This window comes from Pseudophryne corroboree, chromosome 11, assembly GCF_028390025.1.
Source record: "Pseudophryne corroboree isolate aPseCor3 chromosome 11, aPseCor3.hap2, whole genome shotgun sequence".
Classification (NCBI taxonomy): Eukaryota; Metazoa; Chordata; class Amphibia; order Anura; family Myobatrachidae; genus Pseudophryne; species Pseudophryne corroboree.
The window spans coordinates 289498313-289522798 of NC_086454.1; the positions used below are offsets into that span (position 1 = coordinate 289498313).

Consider the following 24486-nt stretch of genomic DNA (forward strand, 5'->3'; position numbering starts at 1 on the left):
AGTGTACACAGGGTGGGGGCACAGGGGGGGATGCACGGTGTCAGTGGGCACAGGTGGGGTTGCATAGTACCAGTGTACACAGGGTGGGGGCACAGGGGGGGATGCACGGTGTCAGTGGGCACAGGTGGGGTTGCATAGTACCAGTGTACACAGGGTGGGGGCACAGGGGGGGATGCACGGTGTCAGTGGGCACAGGTGGGGTTGCATAGTACCAGTGTACACAGGGTGGGGGCACAGGGGGGGATGCACGGTGTCAGTGAGCACAGGTGGGGTTGCATAGTACCAGTGTACACAGGGTGGGGCACAGGGGGGGATGCACGGTGTCAGTGAGCACAGGTGGGGTTGCATAGTACCAGTGTACACAGGGTGGGGGCACAGGGGGGGATGCATGGTGTCTGTGGGCACAGGTGGGGTTTGCATAGTACCAGTGTACACAGGGTGGGGGCACAGGGGGGGATGCACGGTGTCAGTGGGCACAGGTGGGGTTGCATAGTACCAGTGTACACAGGGTGGGGGCACAGGGGGGGATGCACGGTGTCAGTGGGCACAGGTGGGGTTGCATAGTACCAGTGTACACAGGGTGGGGGCACAGGGGGGGATGCACGGTGTCAGTGAGCACAGGTGGGGTTGCATAGTACCAGTGTACACAGGGTGGGGGCACAGGGGGGGATGCATGGTGTCTGTGGGCACAGGTGGGGTTTGCATAGTACCAGTGTACACAGGGTGGGGGCACAGGGGGGGATGCATGGTGTCAGTGAGCACAGGTGGGGTTGCATAGTACCAGTGTACACAGGGTGGGGGCATAGGGAATGCATGGTGTCTGTGGGCACAGGTGGGGTTGCATAGTACCAGTGTACACAGGGTGGGGATAGAGGAGTGCTGCACAGTGACAGAATATACCAAGTGGGGAAACAGGTGGGACTGCACAGTGTCAGTGTACATGAGGTTCGGCTTTACAGTACAATACCAGTGTACTAGTTTTTGTCTGCTGTAGTTTGTAGTTTGCAGACAGCTGCTAACTCCCAATACAATCTCTCCAGAGGTGAAGCTGGCCCAGAAGTTCACTCTTTCTGCAGGGAGTTCACATAGCACTTTTCTAGACTGCTCCTAACTGTACTGGCCTCTGCCGTCCTCTCCCTGTATATACTCCAGCAGAAGGAAGAGCAGCCCAACTTGTCCAATAAGCCGCGACCCCTTTATCCACTCTCTAGTGCTTAGGGTCCTGGGAAAGGACTCCTGGCTTCCCATTAGTCAATGCTGGCCGTTTTCTTATAGCCTACTATGGGGGCAGCCATTTTCTGCCAGTCCTTGCTGTCCAGCAGCCAGGCAGGGGGGGTTAAACGTTATGACTCAGAGCAGTCGGACTTCTGTTTGCCTCCCGCAGCCAGGCGGCCCTGGATCACTTAAATTTTACTGGCCATGGGGCAGATGGCACCCTGCCCCCTTTGCCAGCCAGCTTCTGCCCATCACCCATAACAGTAAAACCACTGACAGGTGAAGTAACATTGATTATCTTGTTACAATTACACCTGGCAAGGCCTGGGATATATTAGACAGCAAGTGAACACTCAAGGACAGATTTAACAATGAGTGATATTCTTGTTATCACTTGTTACGAACATTAAATAGTGCTCCAACCAATCAGCTCCTGTCATTTTTTCAAACACTTGATACTAAGGAGCTGATTGGCTGAAGCGCTATTTAATTTCGACATTTGTAACGCGTGATAACAAGAATATCAATTGTTGTTACATTTACCCTCAGTTCTTGAAGTAGAGGTGTTGGAAGTAGGAAAAATGGGCAGAAGGAAGGATCTGGGCAACTTTGACATGGGCTATATTGTGATGGTTAGATGACCTGGTCAGATCATCTATACAATGGCAGGTCTTCTGGGGTGTTCCTGGTATTGCAGTGGTTAGTACCTACTAAAAGTGGTCCAAGGAAGTACATCCTGTGAACTGGCTGTCACAATCCTGACTAAATACCTTGTGTCTTACCTCTGCCATTACTCCTGCAGTTCAGTCTATCCTGCAAGCTGGGTTTAGGCCAGCACTCCAGTTCCAAGTATATTCTGCCTTGCTGAGTTCATTACTTGAAAAGTCTGTTCGGCATTCAAGCTGCAGTCTGTGTTACTTGCTGCTGAAACTCCTGATTAGCCACCTTAGTGAGAATTTCCCTGTGTGAGCAATCTGTAGGTTCCTGTGTTCAGCAGCTGGTCTCTCTGCTTATTGTTGCCAGCTTTCAGTGAAGTCTGTACATACTGTCCCTGCACAGCGCTCTCAGCATTTTGTGTATAATCCTAAGTGTGTCTCTCCGCAGAGCTCCGCCTCCACTCAGTATCCTGACTCACAGACTGAATACCAGAGTTCCTTCCAAACCCAGTCAGGGACACAGCCATGTTAGATTCAGTCAGCTGACTCTCCATAGCCAATATGGATGCTGCTCTAACACCAGCTGACCACAGCATTCAATCACCTCATGCTCAGCCCTATAAGTTCCACTTCCTGGCTGGCTCAAATTGCCAGTACAAAGTCGCTTCTGCTGAAGTTACAGCTTTGTGCTGATTTCCAGGTATCTGTACAGATCCAGTCCATTCAAGTCCAGTTCTAGTCTGGTTAATGCAAGTCTCCAATTATCACTGTACTCCAGTCTGTTCTGTTAGACTTACTTCTAGTCACCTGCCGGTTCCAGTCCGGTCACCTGCTGGTTCCAGTCCGGCATCCCGCCAATTCGTCTGGCCACTCGCCAGTTCCAGTATGGCCAACTCCCGGTTTCAGTCCAATTCATTACTATTCTGGTTCCAGTTCGGCTCCAGTTACTATTCCGGCTCCAGTTACTAATCTGGCTCCAGTTACTATTCCAGTTCCAGTCCAGCTCCAGTTAATATTCTGGTCCCACTCAATCTGGTTCCAGTTGAGTCATCATCTAGTTTCTGTCCAATTCACTCTCCAGTTCCAGTTTCCTGTACAATAAAGTTATTTTTAGTTCTATACATGCCTTTGGGCCATCCACACACCTTCAACTCCTGCTTCAGCATCCCATGCCTACCCAAACCAGATTTAATGCTCAGGTGTGACATTGGCAAAGACTCATAGGCGCCCAAGGCTATTGATGACCGTGGGAAGCGAAGGTTAGCATAACTGAAGAGCTACTGTAGCACAAATTGCAAAAAAGGTTATTGCTGGCTATGACTGAAAGGTGTTAGAACATACAGTGCATTGCAGCTTGTAGTGTATGGGGCTGCATAGCTGCAGACTAGTCAGAGTACCCAAGCTGACCCCTATCCACCACAAAAAGTGTCTACAATGGACACGTAAGCATCAGAACTGGACCATGGAGCAATGGCACTAAGATGTACTATGGGAGAAGGTAAACCACCAGAGGCAGTGTGATGCTCTGAGCAATGTTCTGCTAGGAAACCTGGTCCTGGCATTCATGTGGATGTTACTTTGGCATGTACCACCTACCTACACCAACCAAGTACACCATTTCATGGCAACAGTATTCATTGATGACGGTGGTCTCTTTCAGCAGGCTAATACACACTACCACAATAAAAAAAAATGTTCAGGAATTTCATGAGGAACAAGACAAAGAGTACAAGGTGGTGACTTAGCCTCCAAATTTCCCAGATCTAAATTTGATCAAGCAATGTTGGATTTTGTTGGAAAGTCCGAGCCATGAAGGCCACAATTCACAACTTACAGGACTTAAAGGATCTGCTGCTAACATTTTGGTTCCAGATGCCACAGGACACATTCAGAGGCCTTGTGGAGTCCATGCCTTGATGGGTCATAGCTGCTTTGGTGGCCTGAGTCAGAAATTCCTGGAGCCGTGATTCAGAGCTGGACTAAAATGGGGATGGTCCTGCATCTTTCGTCACAGTGGATCTGAGAAGTTATGCTAATGCTACAGGTGCCGTCTTTTGTGATGAGAAACCCACCATGAGCTTCTCAGATCTGCTCTATGGATCCAAATATGTGGCACTGGAGAAATATTAGAAACATTGTGTGGACCAATGGACTTCTGAGCAACCCTAAGGTCCCTTCATGGCACATTGGGGTGATACTTCATATTTGCAGGTATCCTTTGAAAACTTGTGAGTTCGGGGAATATGGCATAAATATTGAATGACAAGTAGGCCTCCTTTAATTCCAATTTTCAATTCCACCAGTTCTCCCTAAAACTGAATTCAACATATTTTGTATACAGGGCTATAATTAGGGGTGTGCGACATGTGTTGCAACAGAGTCACTAAATCTGTCTAGGATCTGGCTAGAACAGCACACTGCAGCCAGAATCTCAGCTGTAGTGCTGTCCAGAGCGTCCTTTAGCTGCTTTAGACAAGCACCCTGTAGTCTGTGCAATCCACTGTACTCACCAAGGAATGTCCAATACATTTCTACTGGTGCGTGCATCTGAATCTGTACTGCAACTCTGTATGAACACCATCAAGGAGCATGTAACGAAAAACATGCACAAGAAAATATAAAACACACTGGCCCCCACAGGAAAAACACACACATTGATACCCACAGACAAGAAACAAACACATTGCCTCCTACAGGGGACAAAAAGCACATTGGCCCCCACAGGTAAAAAACAAAACACATTGGTCCCTGACATAAAACATAAAATAAAAATTTGCCCCCGCAGGAAAAAATAAAATACATTGGACTCTGCATGAAAACAAATGCATTGGCCCTCACAGTAAAAAATTAAAACATTAGCTCCTACAGGAAAAAAAAAGCCCTATACTAGGTGCAGATCATCTGTTTAAATATAGCCTTCAATGTGAGCAATTCAGCATCTCTATTCGTAACACACTCATACTACATTACATCTATATCTGATTAGGCAACCCCCTATAACCGGCTAGAAACAGTCAGCACATTTCTAATACACTTCTAGGTAAATGGATTCTGATTCTGTAAAACTCTGGGGGTCATTCCGAGTTGTTCGCTCGTTATTTTTTTCTCGCAACGGAGCGATTAGTCGCTAATGCGCATGCGCAATGTCCGCAGTGCGACTGCGCCAAGTAAATTTGCTATGCAGTTAGGTATTTTACTCACGGCATTACAAGGTTTTTTCTTCGTTCTGGTGATCGTAATGTGATTGACAGGAAGTGGGTGTTTCTGGGCAGAAACTGGCCGTTTATGGGAGTGTTTGAAAAAACGCTACAGTTTCTGCGAAAAACGCGGGAGTGGCTGGAGAAACGGAGGAGTGTCTGGGCGAACGCTGGGTGTGTTTGTGACGTCAAACCAGGAACGACAAGCACTGAACTGATCGCACTGGCAGAGTAAGTCTCGAGCTACTCAGAAACTGCACAGAGAAGTATTTTCACAATATTGCGAATCTTTCGTTCGCAATTTTGATAAGCTAAGATCCACTCCCAGTAGGCGGCGGCTTAGCGTGTGCAAAGCTGCTAAAAGCAGCTTGCGAGCGAACAACTCGGAATGAGGGCCTCTGTACGAACATCATCGAGACACATGCAGAGTGCAACTTAGATGCTTGCGCAAATGAAAAATATTGCACAAGAATAAAATAAAACCTATGTGGCCTCCACAAAAAAACACACATTGGCCCCCGCAGACAAAAAATAGAACACACTGGCTCTCACAGAAAAAAAACACAAACACATTGGCCCCTGACAGAAAAAAACGCATTAGCCCACACAAGGGAAAAAAACATATTGTCCCCCACAGAAAAAAAATTGAATTTTAATTACCTACCGGTAAATCCTTTTTTCGTATTCCTAGGGGATACTGGGAATCCATTTAGTACCATGGGGTATTGATGGGTCCATTTGGAGCCATGGGCACTATAAAAATTTGATAACATGTGCTGGCTCCTCCCTCTATGCCCCTCCTACTAGACTCAGTCTAGGAAACTGCCGGATGAGACAGACATACTTTGAGAGAAGGAAATAGAAGAAGATAGAAATAGACAAGGAAAGTGGTGAGATTTCGAACCAGCACAACCAGAACAAGGGGAAAACCATGCTAACCAAACTTGAAAACAGGAACAGCAACAGCTGAACCAAACAACAGTGAATCAAACAATCGTGCTGGAGGAACAAAGCACCGGACGGGCGCCCAGTATCCCCTATGGACTACGAGAAAAGGATTTACCAGTAGGTAATTAAAATCCTATTTTCTCTTACGTCCTAGGGGAAACTGGGAATCCATTTAGTACCATGGGGAAGTACCAAAGCTCCCAAACCAGGTGGGAGAGTGCTGATGTTCCTGCAGAACTGATCGACCAAACTGAAGGTCCTCAGAGGCCAAGGTATCAAACTTGTAAAACTTGGCAAACGTGTTTGAACCCGACCAAGTAGCTGCTCAGCAGAGCTGTAATGCTGAGACACCCCGGGCAGCCACCCAAGAGGAACCCACCGACCTAGTAGAGTGGGCCTGTACAGATTTCGGAATCTGCAAACCTGCCATGGAATAAGCATGCTGGATAGTGAGCCTGATCCAGCATCCAATAGACTGCTTTGAAGCAGGACACCCAATCTTGTTGGCATCATATACAACAAACAGTGAGTCCGATTTCCTGTGACAAGTAGTTCGCTTTACATATACTTTCGAAGCCCTTACAATGTCCAAGGACTTCGAAGTAGTAGAGGTGTCAGTAGCCACTGGAACCACAATTGGCTGGTTGATGTGAAACGCTGCCACCACCTTAGGAAGGAATTGCTGACGAGTCCTGAGTTCAGCTCTGTCCTCATGGAAAATCAAGTAGGGGCTCTTAGACAACCCCCCCAGCTACAATACGTGCCTTGCCAAAGCCAAGGCCAACAGTGTGACAGTCTTCCACGTAAGATACTTTACGTCAACCTCCTGTAACGGTTCAAACCAGTCCAATTGGAGGAACTGCAGCACCAAATTGAGATCCCAAGGTGCCGTGGGAGGAACAAAGGGAGGTTGGATGTGCAGAACACCTTTCAAGAACGTCTGGAGAGAAGAGAGTCAGGGAGAGAAGCCAATTGTTTCTGAAAGAAAATAGACAAGGCTGAAATCTGGACCTTTTATGGCACCTAGACGTAGGCCCACATCCACTCCAGACTGCAGAAAAAGCAGGAAACCTACCGAACCCTCCGGTTTCATAACTAGCTGGAATAGTATCCCTTGTTTTGTAGATGAGGTAGAACTGGAACAATGACCTGTTTCTGTAACAGTTTTTGAATGGCTTCTTGAAAGGTTACTCTTGCTTCTTATGAAACTGGTAAGCCTGATTTGAAGAATCTGTGAGGTGGCAGATCCTGGACCTCCAGCCTGTAGCCCTGGGATATAAGGTCTATGATCCCGGGATCCCGGCAAGATCTTGTCCAGGTGTGACTGAAGAATTTTAGCTGGGCTCCCACCTGCCTGTGTCCCAGGTATCACGGACCACCGTCATGTGGAAGGCTCTGAAGAGACAGAGCCGGAGCTCTGTTCCTGAGAACCAGCAGCCGCTGGTTTGCATGGTTTACCTCTAGAACCTCTGGCTGTGGTAGAAGAGCCTCTGGCCTTGCCCCGAAACTTTGCAGTCTGAAAGGACTGCTAATTGGGTCCTGAGTAGGCCTTCCTAACTGGCGAATCTGCAGAAGGTAGATAGGTGGATTTAACCGCAGTAGCTTGTGAAATACACTCATTGAGTTCTTCGCCAAATAAGGCCTCACCTGTGAAAGGCAGGCATTCCATGCAGTTTTTGGGAGTCCGCATCAGTAGCCATAATCCCCTGCGTTCCGAAACTGCCATAGCTGTGGTGCATGCATCAAGCAAACCTATCTCCTTAATGGCTTCAACCATAAAGTTCGCAGAGTCTTGTATGTGTTGCAGGAGTAAAACAATTTCCTCTTGAGGTAAGGTGTCTAACCCCTCAGTTAAATTACCAGAACATTTAGCAATGGCCCGCGTAATCCACCCACATGCTATAGTTGGTCTCTGGGCCACCCCTGCAGCTGTATACAAAGATTTGAGTGTAGTCTCAATTTTACGATCAGCTGCATTTTAGGGAGGCTGCACCAGGAACAGGCAATACTATTTTATGTGATAGTCTGGAGACTGATGTATCCACTATCTGGATACTATGATAATAACGCCTAGGAATTTGAAATTTCTTATCTGGATTAACCCACGGTTCTTCAAACAGGGTATTTAGTTCCCTTGACACAGGAAAAGTGGCTGAGGATTTTTTCTTCACATTAAAGAAAGACTCCTCACACACCTCTGTCACCTTATCAGGAATATTTAGGACTTCCCTGATAGAGTCTATGAGAGCCTCAACACCTTGCGACAGAGTACCCTCCCCTATCTCTATGTCCACCTCACCTTCCTCCATTTCTGACCCTTCATTATCAGAGACAGAATGCAGGATATGGGCTAGAGTACAAATGGTAGAGGACTGAGACGCTGGTCAGAGTACTGAGTCCTTTTGCATAAACTCAGTCATAGACTGTCTTAAGTATTGCGTCTCCTTCTCATTATGAGATAATTTAGTAGAGATAGTGGAAATGGTGTCCAGCCATGCCAGCTCCGTCCCACTAGCCTGAGAAGGGATACTACACTGAGTACACACTAGTGAACCTATATATTGGTAGATGCTCAATTAGCTTAGTGATATCATTCAGGTGCTCGAAAGGGAGGGGTATTTCTAAGCAAGAAAAAAAGGCATTTGTTTCCCCCAGCACCCTGAATGATAACCGTACCCAGATATAAATTCCACATAATAATAGAATTCAGAGATCTTCGTTACACATATTTGCGCAAATGTGTGAATAAGCCCCAAAGCCGCATCAAGGCGTCTCTGTATATTTGGGGTCCCTAGCGCTATATCTAGGTGCAGGGTGTGGCACCCCAAAACACCAGCATAAGCCAGAAAGCCCAGCGTAGCATACCAGTGAAAAAACTATAGTGTTAATAAATTAGTATTTAGGAAGCCGAAGCTATAGAGAAAGTGAAACAAAAATGAAATGCAATTAAAATAGAGAAATAGTGTTAAAAAATGAATAAGTGAAAAGTGTTAATAGAATGTAAAGATATGCCACACTAAGGCCATCCAGCTCAGCCAGTCCAGAGGCACCACACCTCACACCTCCATTACCCTAATCTGGGTCTAAGATTAACCAGCAAGGAGCCACATGATAATGGCTCCTTACCAGAGGCGGAACTAGCGGCAGTGCAGGCAGTGCCTTGCACTGGGGCCCGCCACTGTGAAGGGGCCCAAAGCCAGAGCGGCATGTAATGAGTCAAACTGACTCATTACATGCCGCCTGGCTCCCGCTGTGTGCCGCCGCCGAGGAGAGGATGCGCACCGGCTACGGGGGGGGGGGGGGAGGAGGAGGGGGGTGGAGGAGGGAGCCCTCCACCCCCCTCCTCCTCCACCCCCCTCCTCCTTCTTCTCCCCTGCCAGAAGGCTGCCAGAAGCTGCACGAGGAGCCTGAGCCAGTGGAAACGGTAAGTATATCTATCTATCTATCTTTCTATCTATCTATCTATCTATCTATCTATCTATCTATCTATCTATCTATGTATCTATCTATCTATCTATCTAATCTGCCGTAATGTGCAAAAAATGGGACGCTGTCTGCCGTAATGTGTAATAAATGGGACGCTGTCTGCCGTAATGTGCAAAAAATGGGACGCTGTCTGCCGTAATGTGTAATAAATGGGACGCTGTCTGCCGCAATGTACAAAAAATGGGACGCTGTCTGCCGTAATGTGCAAAAAATGGGACGCTGTCTGCCGTAATGTGTAATAAATGGGGAATCTGCCTGCCGTAATGTGCAAAAAATGGGACGCTGTCTGCCGTAATGTGTAATAAGGGGACGCTGTCTGCCGTAATGTGTGAAAATGGGACGCTGTCTGCCGTAATGTGTAATAAATGGGATGCTGTCTGCCGTAATGTGTAACAAGGGCACGCTGTCTGCCGTTATGTGTAAAAAGTGTACGCTGTCTGCCGCTATGTGTAACAAGGGCACGCGGTCTGCCGTTATGTGTAAAAAGGGCACGCTGTCTGCCGTTATGTGTAAAAAGGGCACGCTGTCTGCCGTTATGTGTAAAAAGTGCACGCTGTCTGCCGTTATGTGTAAAAAGGGCACGCTGTCTGCTGTTATGTGTAAAAAGTGTACGCTGTCTGCCGTTATGTGTAAAAAGGGCACGCTGTCTGCAGTTATGTGTAAAAAGTGCACGCTGTCTGCTGTAATGTGTAAAAAGAGGAATCTGTCCGCTGTAAGGTGTAAAAGGGTCTCTACCTGGTGTGGTGGTGCTACTGTGCGGCGTAATTTGAATAATGGAGACTACTGTGCACCGTTTTATGAATTGGTATTATTTTGTGGCCACACCCCTTCCCCACGAAGCCACGCCACTATGTATTTTTGCGCGCGCCTACAGCGCGCACTGCCCCTGTTTTGCATGCAGGGGTGGGGCTCCGATGCCGTCTCTTGCACACAGTGCTAAAATGTCTAGTTACGGCACTGTTGCTAGGTATCCATTTCTCTGGCCCTGAGCAGGTCCCCCTCACCAGATCCTCTCCAGGGGTGAGGGGGTGGACTTGGATGGGATGTGTGTGGGGGGGGGATGTGGGGGGGGGGGGGGGGGGGGGCAAAGCATTTTGTCGCACCTGGGCCCACCGCTCGCTAGTTCCGCCACTGCTCCTTACTACAATATGTCTAAGCTAGGAGCTACCTACCTTGGAGCAACCCCATAATGCTCCATGTGGCATGTCAGGGCCTGCACCTCCTCCTAATGCAGGAACCTCTCTGCCTCTCACAACAAACATATATAATGGTAGATGCTCAATTAGCTTAGTGATATCATTCAAATATGTGTAACGAAGATCTCTGAATTCTATTATTATGTGGAATTTATATCTGGTTACGGTTATCATTCAGGGTGCTGGGGGAAACAAATGCCTTTTTTCACACTAGTGAACCCCCTGGAGAAGAGGAACACTGTGCCTTGCATGATACACACTCTTTGCCTGACATACTGCAGCAGTAACAGCACACACACAGGAAAAGGTTAAAATTACAATTAACCCACAAAGAGCCCTTCCTGAGAGACAAAGAGAAAAAGCAGAACAAGCTCATGGCGCCCTTATGGCTAAAGCCAAGCTTAGCCAGGTTGCAGACTAAGGGGGTCATTCCGAGTTGATCGCTCGCTATCAGTTTTTAGCAGCCATGCAAACGCTATGCCGCCGCCCACTGGGAGTGTATTTTAGCTTAGCAGAAGTGCGAACGAAGGGATCGCAGAGCGGCTACAAAATATTTTTGTGCAGTTTCAGAGTAGCTTCAAACCTACTCAGCGCTTGCGATCACTTCAGACTATTCAGTTCCTGATTTTACGTCACAAACACGCCCTGCGTTCGCCCAGCCACGCCTGCGTTTTTCCTGGCATGCCTGCGTTTTTCCGAACACTCCTTGAAAACGGTCAGTTGACCACCAGAAACGCCCTCTTCCTGTCAATCACTCTGCGGCTGCCTGTGCAACTGAAAAGCATCGCTAGACCCTGTGTAAAACTACATCATTCGTTGTAATAGTACGCCATGCGTGCGCATTGCGCCGCATACGCATTCTTAGAAGTGCCTTTTTTTGCCTCATCGCTGCACAGCAAACGAATGCAGCTAGCGAACAACTCGGGATGACCACCTTAGTACACAAGTATAAACCCCCCCCCCCCCCCTGCTATAACCCTTTGGTACCACTGAGGTAATCTGGAGCCTCTCTGGAGGAGCTGTGTGTTCCTGCAGTCAGTGTCTGAAGCCTAGCCCATGCAATGGCACGCGGTCTTCTCGCTCTTCTTTATACTGGCTTTATGTGTCTAAGTGCATAAAATGGAGTAAGCCCCCTTTTAAGCTGCTTGCGAATAGTTCCCTCGGGAGCTAGCGTCCTGTCAGCGGGGAACGGGACCATTAACCCTTAGTGGGGTTGGACCATTCCCCCCTAAGTCCCACGAAGCAGGCAGACTGGTGCCATCCAGTCCTGCCTGAAAATAACAAACTTTAAAAATGAATGCAGAAAACTCTTCAGGAGCTTCCAGAGATGTGACCGACTAAGTCAGGAACATTTTCTAAACTGAGTCTTGTAGAAGGGGCACAGAAATAGTGTCCATGGCTCCAAGTGGAACCGTCTATACCCCATGGTACTAAATGGATTCCCAGTATCCCCTAGGACGTAAGAGAAATAAAACTCATTAGGCCCTGCAGAAAAAGAAAAAAAAAATCATTCTTAGCCCCAACAGTAAAAAAAATAAAACACATTGACCCACACAGGAAAAAAATACATTGGCCCTCATGAGTGTGTTCTGATGGTAGTGATTAGGGTGGGTACTGTGAGGCCACAGGCTAGGGCTGGTTAACTATATCTGTTTCTGAACCATACTCAGCAGCAGCACCGCAGCTCCCGGCTAACAGCTGCGGTGACTGCAACCTGCTGGTGCATTGCTATGATAATGTTACATTTTTGTTCTGTCTTGTATGTCAGATTTAAAAAATCTTTATAAGTAATGCTGAGTTCCAAAATATCTTTAATTATACAGGACTGATGGAGACCAAACTTCTGCAGTGATTCCATATGTCTTTGTCTCCAGTGATGGGCTAATCAGTGATTATAAGCCAATGCGAATTGTGAGTTCCTGTACACTGGACACTTTTAAGTTTCCATTTGACAAACAGACCTGCTCTTTGACCTTTGGCTCCTATATACATACAAGTAAGTATATTGAATACAGAGGCATAACTAGGGTTGAAGGAGCCCAGGGCAAATTTTAAAAAATGCTGCCTACTGTAAATTGTTTATTAAGATTACCAAGGGCCTGATTCAGAAAAATAAACAAAAAACAATTTGGACCCTGACAGGCACACATTGGTCACTACAGGAATACATCAAACACAATGGCCCCCGACAGGAAAAAACAAACACACTATACAGTATCAACCTTGTGCAGGGGGTAACACTAAGGATATATAAGCATACATGGGAAGATGTTTGTAATAAATGTGCTGGCATGTGTTCAGGATAAGTAGCGGCGCTGAATACCACAGCCACCATGCAGAACCTAGGACTCAGTATTAGGATTCCATATCCTAAGCCCGCCCCCAGACTCTCACTGGCTAATTCACAGGAGTCTGGGGGCGGGCTTAGGGAAGAGAAACCTAATACCCAGTCCTGGGTTCTGCATAGCAGCTTTGGTATACAGTGCCACTGCCAATCCTGTATACACTGCCAGCACATATAATATATACATCAACATATGTATGTTTTTTATTTGCTTAGCCTTACTGAGTCTTTGTAAAACATTTAACTAGAAGCCAGCCTTTGTGATAGATCATGGATGGGATGGATTTCATGAGGCCTGACCATGGGCCCCTTGGAACCAGCGGGGCCCTACGCTGGTGCCTAGGTTCCCAGGTGGGAAATCCAGGACTGTCCCAGGGTGCCACAGCACCTAGTTTGGGAACCACTGGAGTGATTTTAATTAGAGATGAGCGCCTGAAATTTTTCGGGTTTTGTGTTTTGGTTTTGGGTTCGGTTCCGCGGCCGTGTTTTGGGTTCGAACGCGTTTTGGCAAAACCTCACCGAATTTTTTTTGTCGGATTCGGGTGTGTTTTGGATTCGGGTGTTTTTTTCAAAAAACACTAAAAAACAGCTTAAATCATAGAATTTGGGGGTCATTTTGATCCCAAAGTATTATTAACCTCAAAAACCATAATTTACACTCATTTTCAGTCTATTCTGAATACCTCACACCTCACAATATTATTTTTAGTCCTAAAATTTGCACCGAGGTCGCTGTGTGAGTAAGATAAGCGACCCTAGTGGCCGACACAAACACCGGGCCCATCTAGGAGTGGCACTGCAGTGTCACGCAGGATGTCCCTTCCAAAAAACCCTCCCCAAACAGCACATGACGCAAAGAAAAAAAGAGGCGCAATGAGGTAGCTGTGTGAGTAAGATTAGCGACCCTAGTGGCCGACACAAACACCGGGCCCATCTAGGAGTGGCACTGCAGTGTCACGCAGGATGGCCCTTCCAAAAAACCCTCCCCAAACAGCACATGACGCAAAGAAAAAAAGAGGCGCAATGAGGTAGCTGTGTGAGTAAGATTAGCGACCCTAGTGGCCGACACAAACACCGGGCCCATCTAGGAGTGGCACTGCAGTGTCACGCAGGATGTCCCTTCCAAAAAACCCTCCCCAAACAGCACATGACGCAAAGAAAAAAAGAGGCGCAATGAGGTAGCTGTGTGAGTAAGATTAGCGACCCTAGTGGCCGACACAAACACCGGGCCCATCTAGGAGTGGCACTGCAGTGTCACGCAGGATGTCCCTTCCAAAAAACCCTCCCCAAACAGCACATGACGCAAAGAAAAAAAGAGGCGCAATGAGGTAGCTGTGTGAGTAAGATTAGCGACCCTAGTGGCCGACACAAACACCGGGCCCATCTAGGAGTGGCACTGCAGTGTCACGCAGGATGGCCCTTCCAAAAAACCCTCCCCAAACAGCACATGACGCAAAGAAAAAAAGAGGCGCAATGAGGTAGCTGTGTGAGTAAGATTAGCGACCCTAGTGGCCGACACAAACACCGGGCCCATCTAGGAGTGGCACTGCAGTGTCACGCAGGATGGCCCTTCCAAAAAACCCTCCCCAAACAGCACATGACGCAAAGAAAAAAAGAGGCGCAATGAGGTAGCTGTGTGAGTAAGATTAGCGACCCTAGTGGCCGACACAAACACCGGGCCCATCTAGGAGTGGCACTGCAGTGTCACGCAGGATGTCCCTTCCAAAAAACCCTCCCCAAACAGCACATGACGCAAAGAAAAAAAGAGGCGCAATGAGGTAGCTGTGTGAGTAAGATTAGCGACCCTAGTGGCCGACACAAACACCGGGCCCATCTAGGAGTGGCACTGCAGTGTTACGCAGGATGTCCCTTCCAAAAAACCCTCCCCAAACAGCACATGACGCAAAGAAAAAAAGAGGCGCAATGAGGTAGCTGTGTGAGTAAGATTAGCGACCCTAGTGGCCGACACAAACACCGGGCCCATCTAGGAGTGGCACTGCAGTGTCACGCAGGATGTCCCTTCCAAAAAACCCTCCCCAATCAGCACATGATGCAAAGAAAAAGAAAAGAAAAAAGAGGTGCAAGATGGAATTGTCCTTGGGCCCTCCCACCCACCCTTATGTTGTATAAACAAAACAGGACATGCACACTTTAACCAACCCATCATTTCAGTGACAGGGTCTGCCACACGACTGTGACTGATATGACGGGTTGGTTTGGACCCCCCCCAAAAAAGAAGCAATTAATCTCTCCTTGCACAAACTGGCTCTACAGAGGCAAGATGTCCACCTCATCTTCACCCTCCGATATATCACCGTGTACATCCCCCTCCTCACAGATTATCAATTCGTCCCCACTGGAATCCACCATCTCAGCTCCCTGTGTACTTTGTGGAGGCAATTGCTGCTGGTCAATGTCTCCGCGGAGGAATTGATTATAATTCATTTTAATGAACATCATCTTCTCCACATTTTCTGGATGTAACCTCGTACGCCGATTGCTGACAAGGTGAGCGGCGGCACTAAACACTCTTTCGGAGTACACACTTGTGGGAGGGCAACTTAGGTAGAATAAAGCCAGTTTGTGCAAGGGCCTCCAAATTGCCTCTTTTTCCTGCCAGTATAAGTACGGACTGTGTGACGTGCCTACTTGGATGCGGTCACTCATATAATCCTCCACCATTCTATCAATGTTGAGAGAATCATATGCAGTGACAGTAGACGACATGTCCGTAATCGTTGTCAGGTCCTTCAGTCCGGACCAGATGTCAGCATCAGCAGTCGCTCCAGACTGCCCTGCATCACCGCCAGCGGGTGGGCTCGGAATTCTGAGCCTTTTCCTCGCACCCCCAGTTGCGGGAGAATGTGAAGGAGGAGATGTTGACAGGTCGCGTTCCGCTTGACTTGACAATTTTGTCACCAGCAGGTCTTTCAACCCCAGCAGACCTGTGTCTGCCGGAAAGAGAGATCCAAGGTAGGCTTTAAATCTAGGATCGAGCACGGTGGCCAAAATGTAGTGCTCTGATTTCAACAGATTGACCACCCGTGAATCCTTGTTAAGCGAATTAAGGGCTGCATCCACAAGTCCCACATGCCTAGCGGAATCGCTCCCTTTAAGCTCCTTCTTCAATGCCTCCAGCTTCTTCTGCAAAAGCCTGATGAGGGGAATGACCTGACTCAGGCTGGCAGTGTCTGAACTGACTTCACGTGTGGCAAGTTCAAAGGGCATCAGAACCTTGCACAACGTTGAAATCATTCTCCACTGCGCCTGAGACAGGTGCATTCCACCTACTATATCGTGCTCAATTGTATAGGCTTGAATGGCCTTTTGCTGCTCCTCCAACCTCTGAAGCATATAGAGGGTTGAATTCCACCCCGTTACCACTTCTTGCTTCAGATGATGGCAGGGCAGGTTCAGTAGTTTTTGGTGGTGCTCCAGTCTTCTGTACGTGGTGCCTGTACGCCGAAAGTGTCCCGCAATTCTTCTGGCCACCGACAGCATCTCTTGCACGCCCCTGTCGTTTTTTAAAAAATTCTGCACCACCAAATTCAAGGTATGTGCAAAACATGGGACGTGCTGGAATTTGCCCATATTTAATGCACACACAATATTGCTGGCGTTGTCCGATGCCACAAATCCACAGGAGAGTCCAATTGGGGTAAGCCATTCCGCGATGATCTTCCTCAGTTGCCGTAAGAGGTTTTCAGCTGTGTGCGTATTCTGGAAACCGGTGATACAAAGCGTAGCCTGCCTAGGAAAGAGTTGGCGTTTGCGAGATGCTGCTACTGGTGCCGCCACTGCTGTTCTTGCGGCGGGAGTCCATACATCTACCCAGTGGGCTGTCACAGTCATATAGTCCTGACCCTGCCCTGCTCCACTTGTCCACATGTCCGTGGTTAAGTGGACATTGGGTACAGCTGCATTTTTTAGGACACTGGTGACTCTTTTTCTGAGGTCTGTGTACATTTTCGGTATCGCCTGCCTAGAGAAATGGAACCTAGATGGTATTTGGTACCGGGGACACAGTACCTCCAACAAGTCTCTAGTTGGCTCTGCAGTAATGATGGATACCGGAACCACGTTTCTCACCACCCAGGATGCCAAGGCCTCAGTTATCCGCTTTGCAGTAGGATGACTGCTGTGATATTTCATCTTCCTCGCAAAGGACTGTTGAACAGTCAATTGCTTACTGGAAGTAGTACAAGTGGGCTTACGACTTCCCCTCTGGGATGACCATCGACTCCCAGCGGCAACAACAGCAGCGCCAGCAGCAGTAGGCGTTACACGCAAGGATGCATCGGAGGAATCCCAGGCAGGAGAGGACTCGTCAGAATTGCCAGTGACATGGCCTGCAGGACTATTGGCATTCCTGGGGAAGGAGGAAATTGACACTGAGGGAGTTGGTGGGGTGGTTTGCGTGAGCTTGGTTACAAGAGGAAGGGATTTACTGGTCAGTGGACTGCTTCCGCTGTCACCCAAAGTTTTTGAACTTGTCACTGACTTATTATGAATGCGCTGCAGGTGACGTATAAGGGAGGATGTTCCGAGGTGGTTAACGTCCTTACCCCTACTTATTACAGCTTGACAAAGGGAACACACGGCTTGACACCTGTTGTCCGCATTTCTGGTGAAATACCTCCACACCGAAGAGCTGATTTTTTTGGTATTTTCACCTGGCATGTCAACGGCCATATTCCTCCCACGGACAACAGGTGTCTCCCCGGGTGCCTGACTTAAACAAACCACCTCACCATCAGAATCCTCCTGGTCAATTTCCTCCCCAGCGCCAGCAACACCCATATCCTCCTCATCCTGGTGTACTTCAACACTGACATCTTCAATCTGACTATCAGGAACTGGACTGCGGGTGCTCCTTCCAGCACTTGCAGGGGGCGTGCAAATGGTGGAAGGCGCATGCTCTTCACGTCCAGTGTTGGGAAGGTCAGGCATCGCAACCAACACAATTGGACTCTCCTTGTGGATTTGGGATTTCGAAGAATGCACAGTTCTTTGCTGTGCTGCTTTTGCCAGCTTGAGTCTTTTCATTTTTCTAGCGAGAGGCTGAGTGCTTCCATCCTCATGTGAAGCTGAACCACTAGCCATGAACATAGGCCAGGGCCTCAGCCGTTCCTTGCCACTCCGTGTGGTAAATGGCATATTGGCAAGTTTACGCTTCTCCTCCGACAATTTTATTTTAGGTTTTGGAGTCCTTTTTTTACTGATATTTGGTGTTTTGGATTTGACATGCTCTGTACTATGACATTGGGCATCGGCCTTGGCAGACGACGTTGCTGGCATTTCATCGTCTCGGCCATGACTAGTGGCAGCAGCTTCAGCACGAGGTGGAAGTGGATCTTGATCTTTCCCTAATTTTGGAACCTCAACATTTTTGTTCTCCATATTTTAATAGGCACAACTAAAAGGCACCTCAGGTAAACAATGGAGATGGATGGATTGGATACTAGTATACAATTATTGACGGGCTGCCGAGTGCCGACACAGAGGTAGCCACAGCCGTGAACTACCGCACTGTACTGTGTCTGCTGCAAATATATAGACTGGTTGATAAAGAGATAGTATACTCGTAACTAGTATGTATGTATAAAGAAAGAAAAAAAAACCACGGTTAGGTGGTATATACAATTATGGACGGGCTGCCGAGTGCCGACACAGAGGTAGCCACAGCCGTGAACTACCGCACTGTACTGTGTCTGCTGCTAATATATAGACTGGTTGATAAAGAGATAGTATACTCGTAACTAGTATGTATGTATAAAGAAAGAAAAAAAAACCACGGTTAGGTGGTATATACAATTATGGACGGGCTGCCGAGTGCCGACACAGAGGTAGCCACAGCCGTGAACTACCGCACTGTACTGTGTCTGCTGCTAATATAGACTGGTTGATAAAGAGATAGTATACTCGTAACTAGTATGTATGTATAAAGAAAGAAAAAAAAACCACGGTTAGGTGGTATATACAATTATGGACGGGCTGCCGAGTGCCGACACAGAGGTAGCCACAGCCGTGAACTACCGCACTGTACTGTGTCTGCTGCTAATATATAGACTGGTTGATAAAGAGATAGTATACTCGTAACTAGTATGTATGTATAAAGAAAGAAAAAAAAACCACGGTTAGGTGGTATATACAATTATGGACGGGCTGCCGAGTGCCGACACAGAGGTAGCCACAGCCGTGAACTACCGCACTGTACTGTGTCTGCTGCTAATATATAGACTGGTTGATAAAGAGATAGTATACTCGTAACTAGTATGTATGTATAAAGAAAGAAAAAAAAACCACGGTTAGGTGGTATATACAATTATGGACGGGCTGCCGAGTGCCGACACAGAGGTAGCCACAGCCGTGAACTACCGCACTGTACTGTGTCTGCTGCTAATATATAGACTGGTTGATAAAGAGATAGTATACTCGTAACTAGTATGTATGTATAAAGAAAGAAAAAAAAACCACGGTTAGGTGGTATATACAATTATGGACGGGCTGCCGAGTGCCGACACAGAGGTAGCCACAGCCGTGAACTACCGCACTGTACTGTGTCTGCTGCTAATATATAGACTGGTTGATAAAGAGATAGTATACTCGTAACTAGTATGTATGTATAAAGAAAGAAAAAAAAACCACGGTTAGGTGGTATATACAATTATGGACGGGCTGCCGAGTGCCGACACAGAGGTAGCCACAGCCGTGAACTACCGCACTGTACTGTGTCTGCTGCTAATATAGACTGGTTGATAAAGAGATAGTATACTCGTAACTAGTATGTATGTATAAAGAAAGAAAAAAAAACCACGGTTAGGTGGTATATACAATTATGGACGGGCTGCCGAGTGCCGACACAGAGGTAGCCACAGCCGTGAACTACCGCACTGTACTGTGTCTGCTGCTAATATATAGACTGGTTGATAAAGAGATAGTATACTACTAATATTATATATACTGGTGGTCAGGTCACTGGTCACTAGTCACACTGGCAGTGGCACTCCTGCAGCAAAAGTGTGCACTGTTTAATTTTAATATAATATTATGTACTCCTGGCTCCTGCTATAACCTATAACTGGCACTGCAGTAGTGCTCCCCAGTCTCCCCCACAATTATAAGCTGTGTGAGCTGAGCAGTCAGACAGATATATAATATATATAGATGATGCAGCACACTGGCCTGAGCCTGAGCAGTGCACACAGATATGGTATGTGACTGACTGAGTCACTGTGTGTATCGCTTTTTTCAGGCAGAGAACGGATATATTAAATAAACTGCACTGTGTGTCTGGTGGTCACTCACTATATAATATATTATGTACTCCTGGCTCCTGCTATAACCTATAACTGGCACTGCAGTAGTGCTCCCCAGTCTCCCCCACAATTATAAGCTGTGTGAGCTGAGCAGTCAGACAGATATATATAATATTATATATAGATAATAGATGATGCAGCACACTGGCCTGAGCCTGAGCAGTGCACACAGATATGGTATGTGACTGAGTCACTGTGTGCTGTGTATCGCTTTTTTCAGGCAGAGAACGGATTATAAATAAAACTGGTGGTCACTGGTCACTATCAGCAAAACTCTGCACTGTACTGAGTACTCCTAATGCTCCCCAAAATTAGTAAATCAAGTGTCTCTCTAATCTATTCTAAACGGAGAGGACGCCAGCCACGTCCTCTCCCTATCAATCTCAATGCACGTGTGAAAATGGCGGCGACGCGCGGCTCCTTATATAGAATCCGAGTCTCGCGATAGAATCCGAGCCTCGCGAGAATCCGACAGCGTCATGATGACGTTCGGGCGCGCTCGGGTTAACCGAGCAAGGCGGGAAGATCCGAGTCGCTCGGACCCGTGAAAAAAAACATGAAGTTCTGGCGGGTTCGGATTCAGAGAAACCGAACCCGCTCATCTCTAATTTTAATACATACATTGTTGTTCTTATGTACAGTATTTCCAGATCTCTGCATACTGTGGTATAAAGCACCTAATACTATTTTAGAAAAAAATAGGTTTAAGCACCCTTCCAGCACAACTTAACAAATATGGTGTTACCATAGTCAGGAATTAAAGGTCCAAATACAATATAGTATGTAAAAACAAGAATACAATTTTGGGAAGAGTTGTAAGTGGCCTATGGACATTGAATATTACAGTCTTCTATTAACCCAAAGGGAAACTTTCAGGAGGCAGTGACAGATTTAAGAGCCAGGCTGCCCCTAGGCACAATATTATTGCCCCTTCCCCCCCTTACCTATTTTCAAAACCCAATGTACTGTAATAAAATCAAGAAAATAAACACAGTGCCTACTGTAGTACATCTGTCACATTGTAAGGCTTATTTTGAAACCTATCAGAAAGGAATATTCAGTAACATATTGTATTTACATTCTGTAGGGGCGCATGTCTCTAAGGGGTACATTTACTAAGCAGTGATAAGAGCGGAGAAGTGAGCCAGTGGAGAAGTGCCCATGGCAACCAATCAGCACTGAAGTAACATCTATAATTTGCATACTATAAAATTATACAGAGCTGCTGATTGGTTGATGGGGAAACTTCTCCACTGGGTCACTTCTCTGCTCTTATCACTGCTTAGTAAACGTACCTCTAAATGTCTGATGCATTCCTTCTTCTTTACACAGTCGCAGACATCGTCATGTGTCCAAAATCCAATTCCTCTCAGGTGGGCAAAAACACTCAGGATATTTTTGTCAGCAAAGGAGAATGGTCCCTGTTGGACATCAGTGTAAGCAACACAACACTATGGAGTGAGGGGTCAGGGTACAGCCAAGTGATCTTTACGGTGAGGATAGCTGTTGTACAGAAATGATAATAGAAAAAACACTGCTACAGAGTTAAGGCCCATACACACTTGACGATAAAATGAGCGACGTCGTTCATTTCAGCCCTCATCAACGACGTCGCTCATTATATCGTCAAGTGTGTATGCATCCGACGACCACCGATGCGCGGCCCCGCGGGACGTTAACGACCCTCGCTTATCTGTGGAGCATGTATGCTCAATTTCCACTATGGTCGTTACCGACCAGAGACGTCGTTGAATGTGTATGGTGTGAACGACCATCGACCAACGACCAAGCCACTGTTCACCAGCCCTGTTCCCAGCTCATTATTTTAATAAACTGTTCAGCTTGGATGCTTCAACGATGAATGGTCTTTGGTCGTTGGTAGTGTGTATGCTCATGTCGTTTGCTCAGCTGTTCAAGGGAAGTTCAAGGGAAGTCGTTAACGACGGTCGTTAGCGACGTGTGCATCGTCCAGTGTGTATGGGCCTTTAGTCAGAAATATATTTGCTTTTATTTTATTTGCTTTTATTTGGTTTTATTTTAAAAAACAATTATCAAGATATATAAATATCTCAACATTCCACAATTTGTATATGAACATTGGCCCTCATTCTGAGTTGATCGCTAGCTGCCGTTGTTCGCTTCGTAGCGATCATTTAAAAAAATTCAAAACTATACATGCGTATGGGTACAAAGAGCATTGTTGTTTTGCACTGTTTCTAGCGATGATTCCATTCGCACAGCCGAACGCAAGGAGATTGACAGGACGAGGGTGTTTATGGGTGGCAACTGACCGTTTTCTTGGAGTGTTTGGAAAAATGCAGGCAGGTATCTGACTTCAATTCTGGGACTTTCGTCGCAGCAAACATCGCACAGAATAAGTAACTACATGGTTGGTCTTGTTCTGCACAAAATGTGTTTGTACCCGCTCGGCTGCACAGGCGTTCGCACTCTTGCAAAGTGAAAATATACTCCTCCGTGGGCGGCGCCTATGCGTTTGCACGGCTGCAAAAAGTAGCTAGGGAGCGAACAACTCAGAATGAGGGCCATTAGCCAGCCGGCACAATACATAAGTTATGGTGCAATTACAGTAATATTAAAAAGTTATCACAAATAAATCTGACAAACAATAAGAATACTGGTTATTATCCGGCAAGGGTAGTTTTAAATCCCTGTACATTAATTATAAGCAATTGGAAGCAAACACGTATTGAGCCCAAAAGTTCAGTTAGTTCACCATAGAAAAAGCAACAATAGTAATTAGTATAAAAAATGCTGATGAGCGAGAGTACATAGTACAGTTGCAAAGCACTAAGAGTTAGTTAGCATTTATCAACGTGCATATGGAGAGAAATGTAGATGTATTTACCACTTCCTTGAGTCCATTGAACACAGAGTCCTCACGGTCACTGGTGCTGTTAACCTTTCATAATGGCCATATCCAGAGGGCTTCTCACAAAGGTCTCCACTAGAATTCCTCGTCACAATGTGCTGTACTTGTTTTGGGTGAAATTTCCACTATTGGTTTGGATACAGCACTCCCGCTGTATATTGTAGTGAAGCACACTCCACTCCTTGTATAGGCACTCTGTGTGCGTTGTGCCGCGGCTCCACTGTGCTCCAACAGCTGGCTTCTGCTGCTTCCAGAATCTATATGATGACGCGATACTGATCTGAGGAAGCTGCTGATCATTATTAAGGCGGGGAAACGCGTCATCATATAGATTCTGGAAGAAGCATGGGGCAATATGTAAATGTCATGGCAAATACTGTTTAGTGTAACTAATGTGAGTAGTGCATAACCACATATGCATACCTCTCTACTGTCCTGATTTTTGCGGGAGAGTCCCGTTTTTTGGGGACTGTCTCGCTGTCACACCCCACACGGGCCAGTGTGTGTGTGGGGGGGGGGGAGGCAGTTGGGAGGCTCCCTATATTTTGCTGCTCTGCTGTAGAGCAGTGGTGAAGAGACGCTGTGTGCATTCACAGGGACAGAGGGACTGGGGGCATGCCACCAGCTCACTGTGCGCTTGCCATGCCCCCACAGTGACGGAGAACAGGGGTATGGCTTGCGAACCCCTTTTGTCTGTAGCAACGCCCCTTCACGGTGGCCGGGGCTATGCCGCGCAGGAGTCCCTCTTCATTCATCATCAAAGTTGAGAGGTATGCATATGTGTGTAGGTTTGTTTCCCCAATTATGATGCAACTGGGTTTTTTTACTCAGAAGTTAAAAAATAGAAATTAATTAGTTACCTATAGGCTAAAGAGATTCAGTCACTGATTTTTTTATTTTCACATTCCCCTTTCTAGATCAGTTTACAACGAACCCCTCTAATCTACATCCTAAACATCTTTATCCCAGCATGCATCTTTGTCCTTCTGGATATTATCAGCGTGTTTATTCACATTGGAAATGGGTCCAGACTAAACTTCAAAGTGACAGTGATTTTGGGGTTCTCTGTGCTCCTGCTGATTCTCAATGACATACTTCCTAGTTCGGACAAGCCCCCAGTTTTAGGTCAGTGCAATCTTTTTTCCCCCTAGGAACAATTGCATTATTGGCGGGAAAAGTTGGTCAGTGACTCATCAAATATGTTAGCATTCTGTTACTAAATTACAATCCTTAAA

At 46.8% G+C, this 24486-nt stretch overlaps 1 protein-coding gene across 1 annotated transcript in view; it reads left to right on the forward strand.

The window, feature by feature from the left end:
• Positions 1 to 24486, forward strand: part of LOC134968747 (5-hydroxytryptamine receptor 3A-like) — a 107665-nt gene that overhangs the window by 69644 nt on the left and 13535 nt on the right. The window contains exons 5-7 of the mRNA XM_063944241.1: positions 12522 to 12694; positions 21694 to 21854; positions 24169 to 24376. Coding sequence (XP_063800311.1) covers positions 12522 to 12694; positions 21694 to 21854; positions 24169 to 24376 — 542 coding nt within the window. The remainder of the gene's footprint in view (positions 1 to 12521; positions 12695 to 21693; positions 21855 to 24168; positions 24377 to 24486) is intronic.